The sequence below is a fragment of the Corvus brachyrhynchos genome, unplaced genomic scaffold (genome assembly GCF_000691975.1).
Source record: "Corvus brachyrhynchos isolate BGI_N302 unplaced genomic scaffold, ASM69197v1 scaffold97, whole genome shotgun sequence".
NCBI classification, from domain to species: Eukaryota; Metazoa; Chordata; class Aves; order Passeriformes; family Corvidae; genus Corvus; species Corvus brachyrhynchos.
The window spans coordinates 5,427,434-5,445,483 of NW_008239758.1; the positions used below are offsets into that span (position 1 = coordinate 5,427,434).

At 48.4% G+C, this 18,050-nt stretch overlaps 2 protein-coding genes and 1 long non-coding RNA gene across 4 annotated transcripts in view; 2 read left to right on the forward strand and 1 right to left on the reverse strand.

Moving 5' to 3' along the window:
- The window catches only part of HAPLN3 (hyaluronan and proteoglycan link protein 3), a 6,023-nt gene extending 5,014 nt beyond the window's left edge, over positions 1-1,009 (forward strand). The window contains exons 5-6 of one of the 2 annotated variants that reach the window (XM_017742708.1): positions 20-148; positions 329-1,009. In XM_017742708.1, the coding sequence (XP_017598197.1) occupies positions 20-148; positions 329-856 (657 nt within the window). In that variant the 3' untranslated portion in view covers positions 857-1,009. Of the gene's footprint in view, positions 1-9; positions 149-328 lie in introns of both variants that reach the window. The other variant, XM_008640090.2, reaches the window with a different exon arrangement.
- Position 1,010: 1 nt separating this feature from the next.
- Positions 1,011-2,126, forward strand: LOC108448732. Its single transcript, XR_001864727.1, has 2 exons — positions 1,011-1,395; positions 1,529-2,126. It is a non-coding gene; the product is annotated as an uncharacterized LOC108448732 (long non-coding RNA).
- A 23-nt stretch (positions 2,127-2,149) lies between these two features.
- The window catches only part of ACAN (aggrecan), a 48,164-nt gene continuing 32,263 nt past the window's right edge, over positions 2,150-18,050 (reverse strand). The window contains 6 exon segments of the mRNA XM_017742709.1: positions 2,150-2,569; positions 4,007-4,189; positions 4,747-4,891; positions 5,228-5,310; positions 5,660-5,818; positions 16,439-18,050. The exon segment at positions 16,439-18,050 is cut by the window's right edge and continues 1,577 nt beyond it. Of these exon segments, the coding sequence (XP_017598198.1) occupies positions 2,481-2,569; positions 4,007-4,189; positions 4,747-4,891; positions 5,228-5,310; positions 5,660-5,818; positions 16,439-18,050 (2,271 nt within the window). The 3' untranslated portion in view covers positions 2,150-2,480.

The window sequence follows — 18,050 nt, forward strand, 5'->3', positions numbered from 1 at the left end:
TGGGCCGAGGGCCCGTGGCGTGCCCCCCTCCCCCTGCCCCGCAAGCCCTGCGGGGGTGTGCCCCTCGCCCCGGGCATCCGCAGCTACGGCCCGCGCCACCGGCACCTGCACCGCTTTGATGCCTTCTGCTTCTCCTCCGCCCTCAAAGGTGAGTTCTGGGCCAGGGACGGGGGCTGGGATCCTGGGGAAGGTGCAGTGCATCCCTCCCTCTTAGGGCACAGGACTTGGCCTGGATGGGGTGGTTCCAGGCAGCGATGCCCCAGGTGGGGATGCTTGGGATGATGCTCAGCACTGATGCTCCCCTCTCACTCTCCACTCTCCCTCCTAGGAGAGGTTTTCTACCTGGACCGCCTGGCTGGGATGGAGGAGGCCAAGCAGAGCTGCCAGGATGCAGGGGCCGAGATCGCCCGGGTGGGGCAGCTCTACTCCGCCTGGAAGTTCCTGGGGCTGGACCGCTGCAGTGCCGGCTGGCTGGCAGATGGCAGTGTCCGCTACCCCATCGTCACGCCCCGGGCCAACTGTGGCCCCGCGGAGCCCGGCGTCCGCAGCTTCGGCTTCCCCAGCAAGGGCAGGTTCGGGGTCTTCTGCTACAAGGAGAGATAAGGAGCCGGGAGGGATCCTTCTTGGACGAAGGATGTTTCCAGCCTGCCAGTGCCCAGTGTTGGGCATTTCCAAGGGCTGTTTTGGGGGTGACTGGGGGGAGGTGGGATGGGGGGAGGTTTCTTTTTGTTTTGTTTTGTTTCCTTCCTTTGTATTTTCCACGTCTCGCTCAGCAGCTGGCACATGCAGCTGCTTGGGGTGGCTGCCAGCCGGGCAGTGTGGGACAGTCCCTGTTGTGGGACGTGTGCGAGGATGATTCCCCTGGGCTACTGCTGCCACCCCACTTGGCTGTGCCACCCCATGGGTGGTGGCCCCTTCCTGCGGTGGCAGGTTGTCACTGACACCCACCTGCCCTTCCAGGCTGGTCCTGCCTCCCGGCTCATGAGGCAAAGGCATGAGGGAGGGCATGTGCCCCTTGTGTGGACTCCATTTGAACTCTGGTGCCTTCTTCTTTGAGCATTGGCTGCAAAAAGATGTGTTTTTCTGGACATCTTCTAATAAAACGGTGGAGAAAGCCCTGGAGTGACATGGCTGTGTCCTCATCCCTGTCCCAACACAAGAGAAAGTTCTGCTCTGGAGAAAGGACTTGGGGATCCCTGGCTGTCTTATACTTGGCTGAACATCAACTCATCAGTGCTAGCTCAGCTCAGCTCCTGCAAGGGCCTTGTGTTCCCTCATTAGTGAGTGCTAATTAACCCCCTGGGTGTCAGGACTGAAAGCTGGAAGGTGAAGCAGTTCCTGCTGGCCACGGGTTTTAGATGGATTTTTAGGCATGTGGATTAACCCCCTCCCAAGGTGAAAGCTGAACAGGGAAGGCAGTGTCCCACTCCAGGGTCCTTCTTCAGCTGGGGCTTGGGACACCCCTCCCACCTCCGTGGTCCCTTAGGTGCTGGCTGGGGCTAGGCATGTGGATTAACTCCCTCCCAAGGTGAAAGCTGAACAGGGAGGGCAGTGTCCTACTCCAGGGTCCTTCTTCAGCTGGGGCTTGGGACACCCCTCCCACCTCCGTGGTCCCTTAGGTGCTGGCTGGGGCTGAGCCATTCCTGTGTAGCTTGGAGCACCCTCTTTGGGTCCCCCTTCCTTCCTTGCTGCCTTGCCATGGGAGACCCCTCTCCTCCCAGCCCACCAGACACCCCTCTTCCCTAAAAGAACCAACACTGACAAAGTGCCCATTCCGATTTCGCTCTCTTTATTATTTATCATTCTTTCAAAATAGGATATGTTCAAAAATATAAATAGGTGCAGGGAACGCTGGTGCCCCGCACGGTCCCCTGGAAAGAGCACGTTGTCCCGGGATGGGCGCTGCGCTGCAGAGGGGGCGGTGGGGAAGCAGAGAGGGGCCACAGCCCCCAGCACCCGGATCCCGGGTCTCGGCATCCTCTCGCCTCCCTCCTCCCACAGCTTCTTCCACCACAGCCCCCCGGCCCTCCCCACCCATCCTGACGTGCTGCAGCAGTAGAAGGATTCTGGAAAAAAAAAAAAATAAAACCCCAAAAGGTGCTGTTCACCCTGGAGATTAAATAACAGAAATAATTACATTGTTCGTGGATAAAATCAGAAAAAAATAATCATCTTTATTATTTAACTTAACCCCCTGCCCTTGCAAACCCACCCCCCTCCCTGTCCCCGAAGGCACGAAGATAATTGGAACCGGACGGTTAGTAAAAATGCTGAGATCTAATTCGTTTTGCTTTGGTGCTTGGAAAAACAATTTTTTTTTTATATATAAATAAACAAAGGTGGGTTTGTCTTTAATATAATTTTTTTTTTCCTTATATGACAAAAAAGCAACAAGAAGAAGAAGAAATCGACTCTGTTAATATAAGTGTTCCGTTAAAAATCTCTCTTTCTCGCGTTCCCCCTCGGTCTCTCGCCCCGCTCTAATGGGTGGGTCTGTGCACGGCGCTGCCGCTGGGTTTCGACCGGCTCCTGGGGCTCCTCTTGTATAGCCTGCTCTGGTAGCTGGAGGCTGTGGAAGAGAAGAAAAGGCACCTTGTCGGCAGGAGCCGGAACAGAGAAGCTACTTGTCCCACGCTGGCCGGCCTGGCCGCTGGCTGCCTGGAAAAACACGGGCAGCCGCAGGCAGCGCTGCCCGGGGGCGGCTGTGTGTGCCCCGGCGCCAGCCCGCCCGCACACGCACAATCGGCCCTTCTCTCGCCCTGCCGGCCTCTGCTTCACCCAGGGGACAAGGTGCCCGGGGCTTGGCCAGAGCCTGGGCAGGAGCATCATCTCCACGGCTGCTTGTCCCAGCCCTTCACTGCGCCCAGCCAGGAGGGCAGCTCTTCCCCACCTCACCCGCTGCGCTATCCCTTAATCCCCTACCCCAATATCCATTAGTAGTGGGATGTGCTCAGGGCATAGGAGGGGAAACAGCCCCGTCTGGCTGGCAGGAACAAGGTTTCTGCCTGATCTTTGCTGCCAGTTTCCCTGGAAGCTGGCATGCTCTGGTGTGATAATTGCAGGAGGGCTTGGGTGGAAGCAGCAAAAGCTGGTTGGGAGCAGACCAGGTCTCTTGATCGCTGGCGGTCCATGTCGGGAACAGCCTGCAGCTCTCCAGATCCACAGCAGAGCCAAAGGAATCAGCATCTTGGTCGGCACCAGGCAGCCGCCCTTGGACACCTCCTCCATCCCTCCTGCTTTCATCTCCTCCCTGGGGCAGAGGCTTGTCCCTTAAGCCCATATCGGCTTTCCCTGGCTGTGGGACCATTGCTTAATCTGCCGTATCTGGAATTGCCCAGCTGGACCAGAACCTGGCAAGGAGGCCACTGTACAGATGTGATTTGTCTGAGGCCAACGAAATTCTTGGGAAGCTGCAGGCAATCAGGGATGGGACAGGGGTGTAAGCAGGCCTGGGAGTGGGCTGGGACACCAGTGAAGAAGGCTGGCTGCCATCAGCTGGAGGCCTGACAGGAGGAGAGTCAGGAGCCCAGCCCTGTCCCTCAGCTTGTATCTGCTGTAGGACTCCTGTCTGCTCCCAGCGCAGGGGGACACTGGGGAAGGGCTAGGGGGACCATAGCTCTCCCGTCCTATTCTCTCTGTTGATGCAGGTGGTGCCAGAACTCACCCTTTCAGAAACCATTTGTTTTTCTTTCCCTGCGTAGCCTGGGCCATTGGTAAGCTCCTCATTGCCCTTTCCTGTCTCTGGAGCTGCCTGTACTCTGCCTTGCTGGGTCTCCAAGGCAGTCCTGCAAGCCAGGCTCTGTGGTCCACAACTGCCCAGAAGATGTCAACTCCCACGGCCCCATCATGGGGGAAACTTCCAAGAAGTCAAGGGAACCATGATGCCCCCTTCTGCCTGGCTCAGAGCTATCCTACACCCTGAGATGATGCCCTGCATTCCCAGCTCCTTCTCCCAGCTGCAGGGAGGCATCAGCCCTAACCCAAAGGTAAAGGGACCAAGACATACGGTTTAGGCAGGATATCCGCGGCTCCTCCCACTGCCCATTGGGCTGGCACCGGATCGTGGGCACGTGGCGTTGGATGTAGCCTTGGTCGCACTGGTACCGCACCAGGGAGTTTATTTCGTAGCGCTCCTTCTTCCGACCGAAGGTCCTGGCATTCTCCACCGCAGGGGGGTTCCCGCAGGCCACTGCAGGAGATGGGCAGAGACGTGGAGGGTGAGTGAGAGAACACCTGGCTGGCTGAGCAGGCAGCTCACACCCAGGGCAGGCTGGGCACGCACAGCCTCGTCACTCCTCCGTGCATAAAACCTTAACTGCCTTTGAGATTTCCTCTGTCCACAAAGCTTAGGGGCAGGGGGATACGGAAATTCTGTGATTTGAAATTAAGCAGGGGTCTGCCTCAGTGCTCCATTCCTGCCTCCTGGAGAGGCTGTGAGAGCTGAGCATCACAACAGCTGCCTGTGTCTGTGTGAGGGCACAGAGCTGGTGTGTGGGAGCAATGCTGCAGCCAGGGTATGACTCTGCCTGGGGATGTTGAATCTTAATGGCTTGTCCTATTTATTTTCAAGTCCTTGTGAAATTTTCTCCTAGATCCTTGGCCAACTTCTGTTTCTAATTCCTTCCATTTCTTTGACCACCCTTTGCAGTGACAAAACCCATGTTCATGTGCACTGGGGACTCTGCTCCAGACCCACAACTACCTCCTGAGCCCCCAGTCCTTGCCAGTATGGCACAGGGTGCTGACCTGTTCCTTTCTTGCAGGTGAAAGGGAGGTGATAGTTGCAGGGAACGTCGTTCCATTCGCCTTTCTCGTGCCAGATCATCACAACGCAGTCCTCGCCCGCCGAAAAGAAGTTATCGGGTTGGTTGGGCCGCCAGTTCTCATATTGCTGCCGAGAGAGGACAGTCCTTCATCTAAGGTTGGGCCCTGGTCTCTCTTACTCCCTCCTTCCTTCTCACTGCCACCTCTCCCACACCTCTCTCCAGCTTGTGGGTTGCCAGCACTGCCCCTACACTGGTTAATTCTGTTGTGTTGGTGCCCGGGACCCAACCAGCTTTTCTAGAGTCTTGGAAAAACCACGAGCCCTACAGAGTTTAGGGTTGCCTCTACTCAATGCCCAACCCAAGCACTCAACCTGTAACCTGTGGGGCCCTTCCCACCCAAGGGGAACCTCCTCCCCCCACCAAAACCTGGCGCCTGCTTGTGCTGCGGGCTGCGGGCTCACCAGGGAGTGCCCATCGGACCAGCGGAAGTCATTCTCCACAGCTCTGTCACTCAGACCAATCCACTGGTAGTCCTGTGCGTGACCTGGAAGAGCAGGAGGGGGAGAAAAGAGTCATGGTTGTCCTACACTGTGCTGGAAGCATTTCTTTGCCATCTCAGCTGTCCCTGGCCCTGGAGCCTCTGGGTCATTCAGCTGCCTCCCAGTCACTATTCCCTGACACCCTTTTCCTTACATCATGTTTGTCCAGCTCCCTCCTCACTCAACCTGCCATGAGCATGGATGCACCCATACAAGGATGGGGCTTTGTTAGGATACATATGAGCTCCAGTGGGGCAAATGGTGGGTTTTACACCACTTTGGGTAAATCTGCCTGTAGAGTCAAAGTCAAGTGGTTGGACCCATGCCCAGTCCCAGGCTGCCCTCAGCACTCACTGTTCACAAATTCTTGTTCCTCTGGGGTGATGATACTGCTCAGGTGAGCTTGATGTTGTCGGCATCTGGTCTCTGCATCCATCCAAGTCTCCCTCTCTTCAAAGTGCCGGTAGCAGTGGCCCTGGAACTTGGTCCAGCCTTCCTCGCAGTTTGCCAAGTCTGAAACACACAGAGGAGGGCCGAAAAGGAGTTGGTGCATGTGTCTGAAAGCTTTCAACTCACCTCTTAGCAGCTCATGCTCCCATTGCATGGGACAACGCACCGTCACTTTCACTAAAAAGCAAACCCTGACACTGTTGCCTGTAGGAATTCCCTGGGGAAACTTTCAGAAGGCATCCAAGACACGCAGAGAGGGCAGCCTGTGTGGAAGACCCTGTGCCTGCAGTGACACAACCAGTGCTACTGGAAAGCTTGAATGATACAGAGTTATTCCTAGGAAATTCAATCCCTGTGTAATGTTCCTGAAATCTGCTTCTGAGGAACTGACTAAGCGAGAACACCTCTCTTCCCACTTGTGCTGGCCTGAAGTTTTCTTGCTTTGGAAAAAAACCCCTCCAAACCCCATACCCAGATGTCCAGAATCAACACATAGGTGTTGAAAATGAAAGAGGGGACCACCAGGTGCGGGTGGGTCCATCACTTGGTGTGATTCTGGAGCTCTGGAGGAGAAGCAAACCGACCAAGATGGGTGAAAAGAGATGGAGATAGAAACTTACCATAGTGGAGAGAGAGAATGAAATCTCAATGAAAAAGCTTGGAAAATGCTGAAGAAGTGTGAACATTCCTCAACTTTTCAGAAGATCTTTTACCATCTGAGTAATGTTGAGGAACTGAACACACTTACTAAGAAAAATAAAACCACAGATGGGGGAAAGTGGAGATAAATGGAGAAACCACCAGAAAAGACCTTCAGCAGTTCCCATGCAATGCAACACCACACATCTGTCTGCTAAATGTGACCGAGGGAAACAGAAAATGAAATGTGTTTAATCTCAGCCCTTCAGATGCCTGACCTACCATCCTTTCTCAGGCCTTTGCTGCTCTGAAAGTGGTGGGCTTCCATGAGTCCTCATGCCTGTCTCTCTTTTCAGTAAGGTTTTCTCTACTCAGTTTCTTTCTTCTTTGTTAAACTTGGTAGGTCAAAGCACTAGCCACCTTCAATCACACTAATTCCTCCCAATCCACTTTTTGGTGTTCTTCCAGCTGGAGATTGCAGGCCCATCATAGATGTTGGAGTGGTTGGTAGTTACCTGAGACATTAAAAGCATTTCCTGCCTTCTTCAATAGATTAAATGGGTTATCTGGAAGTAGGTGAAGCTCTAAGGATTCCCAGGTTTTGCAGGCAGATCTCCTGCTCAAAGTTAGCAGAGCATCCTTGGGGCAAGGATGGTCTGTCTCATGGGAAGATGAAGATTTACATTCCCCACAAATTTTGGGGCAATGGCTTCCTCTTGCATCTCCCAGGCATCAGAGCTCATAATTCAGAGAAAAGAGAAAATTAAATCTGGCTTGGACCACCCAAGATCATAAGCAGTCACAGGATGGAAAGTCTCTGGGTGGATTACAAGGATCTTCAACAACAGGCATCATGGATGGGTAAATTGAGAACTGATGAGGTTGCATTAAAAAAGTGATGTTAAGACAGCACAATTCCTGCCCAGAGAGTCCAATGATCATGAGCCTTCTCCTTATGGTCTGCTCCACATGTTCATGTTTGAAGCAGAAAGAGATGTGAAGAGAGGAAGGAGAAAATCCAACATATATTATTGTTACTCATGCCAAGGTGAAGAAGATACTGCAACCTTATTTCTCTTTTGTTTGAGCAAGGAAGGAGAGCTTCCCCTCAGCTAAGCTGATAGAAGTTTGGACTTTCATCAGCTTTAAGAAAAAAACACAACTCTTTTCTTTCCTTGTAGAAATAAAAAGAAGTATTAGTGCAGGTCAGAATGCCTAATTTTGATGGAAATACAGGTTGCTTCCCGTTTTCTCAAAGATATATTCCCTGCTGATTTTTCCACAGGAAGCCATGTTGTGGAGATGACAAAAATGTCATGCTGTGTCAAATTGGTGGAGATTCCTGGAGTGAGTGAGGCTTCTCTCAGCTGCATCTTCCCCAAGAGGAACACAAGCATTTTTCATGGCTCAGTCGAAGCATCCTTCCATGAAATTCCAGTCTAGCAGAGAAAGTTTGCCTGAGGTGAAGACGTACTCAGAAGGTTCCCTACTGTTACAGATGAACAGAAAGACCCTCGACCCAAAGAGATACCAACTTCTGTGATCAATGATCTATGTGGAGATTCACCAGAGAAACTTAAAAAAGAGAAATCTGGAGAAGACACCAGAAGCTCCTGCTTAGGAATCTTAGAGGACATGGTGCTGTGAGGAACAAACTTATCAAAACAGATGTGCAAAAGCCTCAAAGCTTTTCCCTCGCGTGTTTTAAGCTGCTGTTAGAAGTTAGCTTACTGAGATGAGGGCAGCACTGATGGGAGCACTGGGGATCAGCTTTTTTTGGGGGTAGCATGGGAACAAGGTGGTGCAGCAGTTAGTAGGATTAGCTGAAGCCAGGGAGGCCGTACCGATCTCACACAGGTCCCCTCCGTAGCTGGGAAGGCAAAAGCATTTGAAAGAGTCGATGCCATCAGCGCAGGTGGCTCCGTTCAGACAGGGGCTTGAGTGGCACACATCGGTGTCTGCAAGAAATCAAGGGCTTCCATTAGGGCTCTGGGCAGGCAACTCCACCAACAGGAGAACTTGTTTCCTTGCTTGTTTAGGAGGGAATATCAGCTGCTTTGGGGAGACTTGGGAGGGTTGTATTTTATAACATACTGCCGCTGCTGCTGCTGGAAGAATGAAGGCAAGAGACCCAACCCACCCTGAAAGGAAGATATTGGATTTGTGATGGTTGAACACCACTCTGAAGATATCAGAACAAGCTCAGCAAGGTGTATCCAACACACAGCACTTGCTGTGGGAACTCTTCCTTGTCTGCTGTCTCTGCCTGATGCATCAAACATGCAAACTTGTGTCCACGTCTCCACCAGGTAAAGGTCTATGAGGAAGAATGTGGAATTCTCATAAGTGATGGAAACATCCTCAAACAGATCTCTGTCTCCTAACCAGACAGTGTTCCTGGTTGTCCATCCTCACTAATAGTTTCTTCCTAACCATAATTTGGATGAAGGTCCGCGTCAAGAAATCTCTTGTCAGTGAACATGAAGAAAGTGAAGAGAAGGAAAAAAGTGGGTTCAAAGGTGGTTCGGAGATCCTCAACTTTTTCTCTTTGAGGATCTTAGGCCTGGCTATGGGCACTTCTTCCTTGGTGAGGGATACTGGAGTGCAGTGCCATTTTCTCCAGACCTGTCCCCACTACGTGCTCTTTTCCTTGTGATGGGGATGGAAGAAGCTGGTCCATCTTTTCCAGCTGCGGACCCCATCTTGGTGGAGAGAGCTTTGGAATCAGAAGAAGGGTCATTCAGAATGGAAAGATTTCAGATACATTCAGCTCAGAAACAAGGAGGAAGACTAAGGAAGAAAATGGGAACACATCCACTCTGGTTGGATTAAATGATGCCTGGTTAGATCCTCAGGCAAGACAGCATTTCTTTCACACTGAGGAGAAATGTAAGGCTTTAAAAGTGATGACTAACTCTCCATGCTTTTCTTGTGGATGACAGGGTTAGTGAGGAAACCTTCAAAGATGATAAACATGCTGGCTGTGGAAATAGCAGAGCAGAGCAGAGCGGCGACTCCCCAAGATCTGTGTTCATCTTCTGACTGGGCTGTATTTGGTTGGAGATTGTTTTCTTGGAGCTGAGGCCCAGCTGCTCAGTGTCCCCAGGCACAAGAGAGCAGATGGGTGTTATACCCCCTGTGGCTGTCTAGCGACTCAGTGGCCAAGGTCTGATATGTCCTCTAAGAGCTGACATGTTCTGTAACGTGCCTAAGTGATGGAAAAATCCTTTCTGACCTTGGATAGTAAATCTGTGCGTGCTTTGGAGCAAGGAGATTGTCATCTTTATTCTAGGCTGTATCACTGTGAGCAGTGAAATCATTCCTCAGATGGCTGATGAGCCTCTTACTCCAGTTTTGCAGTTCTTCTCTGAGAGAAGGAATTTTTCACTCTGGATTGCTCTTCTAAATGTCACGAAAGCTTTCTGGATTTCTTTGATCACTGCAACATGAAGAGAACTCCTGTTTCCATGATACTAGTAAATACTTTGAGACTTTCCAGAACAAAATGGGAGTCACAAGCCTAGAGGAAGAATAGAGGAGCTGAACTTGGCTGAGTATTGCTTATTAGTCACACTTGGAGTTCCTAGAAGATAGAGAGCATAAAGAAAAACGAGGAATCCTGAGGGGTGATTGCAACTCAAGAGGCCCTTTGGGCTTCCCGACAGCAGTGGCAGCAGAAGTTCATGTTGATTCCAGTGGGCTCCAGCTGAACACGTAAGGAAAGGCTTTCCTTCATTCGTCAGGCTCCATGAAGTGGAAAGAACACTGCAGAGGTGGGAGGGAAGCACACACAAGAGCTAAAGCTGAATGTTTAGTGGGGGATAATGAGCCTTCAGCTGTCTTCAGCCATGTGGAATAAAACTTGGCGTGTCCAAGATCTCTTCTGAGATGAAGGAGACCTGCTGTGTGCTGCCATCCCTAGTCTTGGAGGAGGGGGGAGCAGGGACACATGTGCAAAGTCATTGCCACAAATTTCCAGCTGGGAAATAAGATTGGAACAGTTTCCTTTTACAGATATCACATATAATATGGTTGCATATATTATATATGCAGTAAAAACAAATCTCTGATTATAATATATATGTTACATATCTCTCCATACATACACATATGTATTTTTATCTATGACACATAGAGAAAGGGTGTGTACTTGTAGGTAATGCTGGAGAAACAAACAGCAAATACAAGTGAGACACAGACAGGTTTTTTTCCCAAAATTGTGCTTCAAATGGCTGGAGAGAAGATGTTTTAAACACGTGATGATCGTAAACACCAAACTCCCCTTCTGCCTGTTGGGCTGTTGAGGCAGTGACCCTCTCTCCACCTGGATGTAGAATCACCTCACCAAGCTGATATCAGAAAACTCAAATATACCTGTCAGGTTGGAGAAAGTGTTGCTGATTCTGGTCCTCCCAGAAAATCTGGATCTCAGAGGTATTTAAGAAAGGTCTAAATGGTAAAATTGGCAGTGATGTTGCATCTGGAAATCCTGGCAAATTGGTTTGTGGGTGTCTCTAGGATATTGCGTCTAAGCCACAAATGTGATGTACAGGAGGTGAGAACTCCATTTAAAAAAAAATTTTGCATCTATCAGAAAACACTTAGCGATTTTCTTCATAGCCTTTTATATACTATAAGTGTGTCCACTTCCACATTGTTGAGAGCTAGATGAGGTCAGCAAATCACTGCACACCTCTTCAGCCGGCTGCAAAGCCTGCAGCACACAAGGTGTGCCCGCTCTGCTCAGCACGGAGCGAGCCCCACTCCCGCAGCACTGGCTGCCAGGTACCTTGACACTCAAGGATCTTAGACACGAGCTATTTATTTGCTTGGGTGAGCAGCCATCCAAGCAGCCAGCTCTGCTTTGCGGTGCAGCTCGAGTGCTTATCAACTGACAAGGAGACAAGACCACTTCTATTATTACCCTGCGCTAACAAAGGACAGCGACAGTCGAGGAATGCAGGAGGGAGGCAGCCCTCGCTTTCAAGAGCGGGAGCTGTAAAACAAAGACGGGGAGAAAATGCCAAGAATAGGAAACCCTGTTAGAACATGTTATTAACTCACTCTTTGAGGATAATGCAGAATTAGCAGCTCTTCTAAAGAGGGTTCGTACTGCACTTACTATTGTCCAGAAGTCGCAAAAATTCCTCAATTCTACTGTCACAGCAGTTTCTATTTTTTGCTACTAACAGGACCCAAGGTCTAACTTTTAGATATTTTTTTTTTTTAAATAAATCAATTAAAACAAAATGGCCAATGTAAACCAGGTCTTGCATCTGGAAAATGTAAACTGTTGGCTGGAGAAAAAAAGGGAGTTACACAGCTGCAATGCAAAGTTTGAATTTCACCATTTTCTTCCTAAGATTTCTTCTCCATTGCCAGATATACACTATATTTAGTCAGAAAAATTTTCTTTTGGTGCAACTAAAAACAAGAGAAATATTCTTGTCCACTCTGCCCATGGTGGGGGGGAGGTCTGAGCTAGATCATCTTTAAGGTCCTTTCCAACCTAACCATTTTATGATTCTATAGTTCTCCCAGTGCCTTTGGAAAAAAATTTGTTGCACTGGATCATGGAAATTGGGAAGAGAAACCTGGCAGAAATGAAAGAAAAATAGATTGGCCCTGGTTTTGCTTAGAAGGGAAATGGCATGTACAAGTGAACATGCAGTGTCAGTGGTGAGAAGGAAATGCTTTTAAAATTCTTCATCTCAAGCTGAGACAACAATAGCAGAAACAATACTACCATTTCCTAAAACAGTGCAGTCTGTGCATTTCTCTCCATGGCTGCCTGTATGGAAGATGAGCATTAAACAAGGTCAGCTTTGTGTTTAAAACATCTACTAAGGAGAAGCAGCTGGTGGGCAGAGAGGATGCTATCACCCAAACCCTGAACAAACTATAGTTTTCCTGAAGCTGTGAGTAACAGGTTTAGTAACACACCCTACAATATTTCTATACCCTCCTGTTTTTGTTCCACAGAGCAGAAAAAAAGGTCAGAGAGAAAGGCAAGGCATTTTCAGGGTGCCCAAGAGCTCCTGTTGTGCCCCTCACCCTTTCTTCATAGGCCTCTTTGTAAGTGCAATTATCCAAACAGGGAATCAGAGACCAACTAGATAATTATCTCCTAGAGATTGGGAAAAAAAGTAATCCAGGTACAAATTAAATTTGCTTTTCAGAGTCTTCTGGGAAGTTTGAACTACTGATCTGATAGCTCAAACATCAAAGAAAAACATTGGAGCAATTGTAGGGTGACTCCTAGAAGAAAAGAATAGGAGGAGTTGGAGAAACCAGTTCTCTCACATTTTAAGTTAAATGCTAGTATTGAACATCACATAGCCAGTTGCTGTCTTACAATGAGCAATTAAGTCATTAAAATAATTAACTACAATAATTGAACCGAAGTCTCCATGCAGCAGAAGGGGCAGGAGTTGCTGCAGCTTTAAAATCTCTATTCCACTAAATATCATCGAGTTTCCAGGAGGACCTGTTGATCTGCTGGAACCTTCAATTTGTCCAATGCTCTCATGGAAAAAGAGCTCAGGAAACTTGGATATCTCTGTCTCCTAAATAATATATGCAAAAGTAAATGGATGTGTAAATAACACTAGTCCAAGACTGTAGGTTACCTCTGCAGAGGAAGGTTTTTTTAAACAAATTAACTTCTGGTGCAAAGCAGACAGTGTGTCCAGGAGACATCCAAGCATCTGCTCAGCCACAAAGGGGTCTGTGCCTCTCAGCCAGGACTGGTACCTCCATCTCCTTCTTGAGAGCATAATTTGTGTTCCACATTGGGTGAAGCATTCTGAATCAGGTGAATATTTTCTTGACTTTTTTTTCTGGATGATTTTCTCTGGACTAACAAAACTCAGTGCCTCCTACTTCCATGTGGTGAAGTATAAGGAAAGTCCATTAAAACCTTTCCTCATTTGTATTCTAACCTTCTGCTGTGTGGGGCTGTAGGCAACAGACTTCATGGACTTGTTCACCAGAGACAAGCAAAACTTAACATAAATAGATGCCATTTCAGCACATTTCTCTTTTCCCCCACAACTGGAGCGAAGTTTTTACGTCACTGACTGGCCAGAGTGCTCCAAACCGCAGCCTTTCACTGAAGTGCCAGCATGTTCTTTCAGCTAATAATTATTTATCTTCAAATGCTACCAGAAGCAAAAAGACACACTGAGTTGGCAAAACCCTGGGAGAGGAAGCCAAGCCTATGGACAATTCTTTCAGCCTGTGGGGTCCCTGTCCTCATGAAGGAATCAAATGCTGACTGAAGACATGTACACGCATAGCCTTCAATTTGGGTAAATACTAAAACATACTGGCACTGCAAGTGTTAATCTTCAGTCTTCTGGCTCTGGCTTTTAGAGATACTTTTAGGCTACAGAGCAGAATAATATCATTCTTCTTGAATCATCCCATTAAGCAGACTGCTGGATCTAACTGGAACCCTCCAACGACAGGCCCAGAGGGCAAAAGCCACATTCCTTCCTGTTCCTCACCCTGAGCTCCTGCAAAGCTGAACCAGCTTCACCCGTGCTTTAATGCCAGTCAAAATCCATTGCACTTCATGGGCACCCGTTGCATCCTACAAATCCTGAGCACAGCACAAGGCATGGATATAAGAACTGATTTTCTTTTGCAAGAACTGATTTTTTTTTTTTTTTTTGCAAGAGCTAAGTTTCAAGACTGGGAAGCTTCAAGTGAAAAGGCAGCCACAACATGGGAAACGGCATTTTGGGTTCTTCCTTGTAGACTTTCCATGTTCAGAATCCCCAGGGCTCTGTAAAAAGTAACAACCCAAAAAAGGAAGCCCAGGATTCTTTTTCTGCTTCTTTTTTTTTTTTTTTTTTCTTCTTTTGTCATCTCTTTGCTGTAATTCTCTAGAAGAGGTTTGCCTTGTTGCAGAGGGGTTCTGAGTTCATGGTCAATACACTTTTTTGCCACCTGTATGAGCTTCCTTCATACCCTGACCTGGACTGCATTTAACCCTTTAGGGACATTGTAGTAAAGTTTACCAATAAAAAGAGAAGTTTTACCCTAGAATATCTTCTCTGGTGGGAGTACCAGCTGTACACGTGTACTCAAGCCCATTTCTAATTTATGAAGTGTACAATTAAACTTCATGCAGTTGTTGCTTACCTCTTGTCATCTGCTAAGAAACCCCAGCTGCTTCATTGTCCTGTCTGTGACTTGCAAATACATATATTCCAATTTCAGAATATTTTTCAAGATTCTTCACACATGAGCTGCTGAACACATGGTTTTCTTTCAAAATACTTCACAAAAATGTTGGCTAACAAATGGTCTGAGGAATCTGGCAATCGCCTTGTGGTTAATTTTTAAAAAGAAAAAGCAGTGGAATAAAACCATTTTTTGAGGCCAGTATTTAAAAAAACTTTTTTTTTTTAATTTTTACTGATCCTTACTGGCTTCCTTCCTCCCCCTCAGTGCTGCCTTTGCTGGGTTATTTTTGTCTCTGGGCTTGGACGTGGCAGTGGGCACGGCCCAAAAGCAGAGCCTACTTTTGCAAGAAGGGTTTTTGGGTCCATAACTCCTGCACCACCCTGCTAAGCCCCGGATGCCGTGCCAGGCTGAACAGTGCTGTGGGAATGACCCTGCTGACTTGTCCCCACCCACTCCTGCAGCATCCTCGGGGCAGCTGCTCAGCCCAGACAGAGGGGAGCGCAGATGTGCTGTGATGGGGCTGAACAAAGATTTGTGATTACCTGTGCTCTCAGAGGGAGAGAAGTGATGAAGAGGGAAATGCAGTGACTCATTGGAAACGCTTTGGGGATGGAAATAACGTTAGAAACCGGGCTGAGCTTCACAAAGCCCTGCACTTACCGACCCTGAGTCCAGAGCTAGCTACACTGAGCGGTGTAAATTGACCCAAAAGAAGCAGTTTAGGAGGTAATGTGGGAAGGGGTGGAATTGATGACACTTTTGCTGGAAGGAGCTGTGCCAATCTCTTGCCACATACATTTTGTACCATACTTAAGCAACATGTGGCCCTACGTGAACATGTGGCCCTTTGAGAAATGAGCACATGCAGGATGCTCACACAACAGCACAAGCATTGATGGCTCTCAAACGAGGCTTGTCCCCAGGTGCCAGCTCCTGATGGCAGCAAAGGGAAACCAAGCTGTGTCCAGGGATGCTGCAGGACATCCTGTGTTACCAGGACTGGGCACCTCCCTTGGCCAAGAGGCACAATGTCTTGCATTTTGTTTTTCTTCTCGCTGCAGTGCACTAATGCTTTCACAGCATGTGAACTCTGCTCAGGGAATGCTCGTCAGAATGCCAGGAGAGTGTTTTCACCATAAATGGTTAATCAGGCTTAACTATTGTGTCTGTTTGTACTTGGCAACAAGGGGCCCAACCAAAGACAGAGCACTAAAACACTAAAAAGGCAGGGTGGAGAGAAGGGCATTTATCAACAGAGCTGACAAAAGCTAGTGATGCTCTGAGCAGTATCTCACATGTTTATCCCACTCTAGCTGCAGAGAGCAGCATAAGACACAGACCAAAGGGTGGCCACATGCTGAGCAATACTTGGGGCTATAGGCAGCAAGACAGACCACCATGGAAAGAGAAACAGAACAGGACTGAGACTCGCAGCCCATCTTTTCCAACTTCTCAACTGCATGCAGGGTTGGAATCTCTGGCAGGTGGAGCCATTCTGTGGAACACTGGAACAGGCTGCCCAGGGAAAAGGTTGAGCCACCATCCCTGGAGGGATTTAAAAGATATGTAGAGGTGGCACTGAGGGACATGGGTTAGTGGTGGACTTGGCAGTGCTGGGTTAATGGTTGGACTCGATGATCATAAAGGTCTTTTTCAACTTAAACAATTCTATGATTCTACGATCATGACCTGTGGAAAACCCCATGTTTATGGGTTTCCATCAGAACAAGGTTCTGCTCAAGTCTGCTTCTGTGTTAGTGTTCTCTGCTGTATAAAAACCAAAAAAGGTGACAGCTATGTCCCCTCCTTCCCTTCCACAAAGCTTTCCCTTCCATATGAGACATATGTTACCTTCTGTAGTGGGTCCTAATGCGTCAATTGCTTCTTGTGAGACTTGAGGCAGGGCAGCAGTGGTGGTGGCCAGCAGATGGGGATTGTCTGGAGCAACAGCTGTCTCTGTCTCTTGTCCTGACACCGCAGGAGGGGAAGGCTCTATTTCAAGCTGAGCCTCTTCAAGGTTCCTGAGTCCCTGTGCTGGTTCAACATCTGGAGTCCTGGTACCAATTACAATGTCTGGGACAGAGGCTTCCCCTGAAAAGCCTGTGATCGAGTGTGTCACAGCTCCAGATGTTGCGTCAGGAACCTCCTTCTCCTCAGGAGTACCAAAGGGCTCCCCACTGGCCAAAGATGTGGCAGCTGTTTTAATGTTAGCAGCAGGCATTGTAGATGCTTCCCCACTGGTTTCAGGGACTGTGGATGCTTCTATGCTGATCTCAGGAAATGTTTCACCTCGGGCTTCTTGACTTGTGGTTGTTCCTATGCTGATTTCAGGAAACGCAGAAGTTTCCCCACTGACTTCTTGAACTGTGGATGTTTCTATGAAAATTTCAGGATAGGCAGATGTTTCACCCCTGGCTTCTTGACTTGTTGGTGTCTCTATGCCAAACTCAGGGAATGCAGATGTCTCCCCACTGATGTCATGGACTGTAGAAGTTTCTATGCTAATCTCAGGAAATGCAGATGTTTCGCCTCGAACTTCTTCACCTGTGGATGTTTCTATTCTAATTTCAGGAAATACAGGTATTTCACCACTGGTTTCATGGACTGTCGAAGTTTCTATGCTAATTTCAGGAAAGGAGGACATTTCCCCACTGATTTCATGGACCGTCGAAGTTTCTATGCTGATTTCAGGAAAGGCAGAAGTTTCCCCACTGGTTTCATGGACTGTTGAAGTTTCTATGCTAATTTCTGGGTAGGCAGATGTTTCACCCCTGGCTTCTTGATTTGTGTATGTTTCTATTCTAATTTCAGGAAAGGCAGAACTTTCTCCACTAATTTCATGCACTGTGGAAGTTTCTATGCTGATTTCAGGAAAGGCAGATGTTTCTCCACTGGTTTCGTGGACCGTCGAAGTTTCTATGCTGATTTCAGGATACCCAGATATTTCACCCCTGGCCTCTTGGCTTGTGAAAGTTTCTATTCTAATTTCAGGAAAAGCAGACGTTTCCCCACTGATGTCTTGACTTGTGAAGGTTTCTATTCTAATTTCAGGAAATGCAGATGTTTCCCCACTGATTTCTTGTATTGTGGATGTTTCAGTGCTGCTTTCAGGAAACGCAGAGGTTTCCCCACTTACTTCTTGACCTGTGGATGCTTCTATGATAATTTCAGGATAGCCAGATGTTTCACCTCTGGCTTCCTGACTTGTGGATGTTTCTGTGACAATTTCAGGAAATGCAGAGGTTTCCCCACTGATTTCTTGAATTGTTGATGTTTCTGTGTTAAATTCGGGAAATGCAGATGTCTCCCCACTGATTTCATGAATCGTGGATGTTTCTACACCAGTTTCAGGAAATGCAGATGTTTCCCCACTGATTTCATAAGCTGTTGATGTTTCTAGAGCACCTTCTGGCAGAGCAGATGTTTCCCCACTTAGTTCGCCAGACGCAGAGGCTTTACCGCT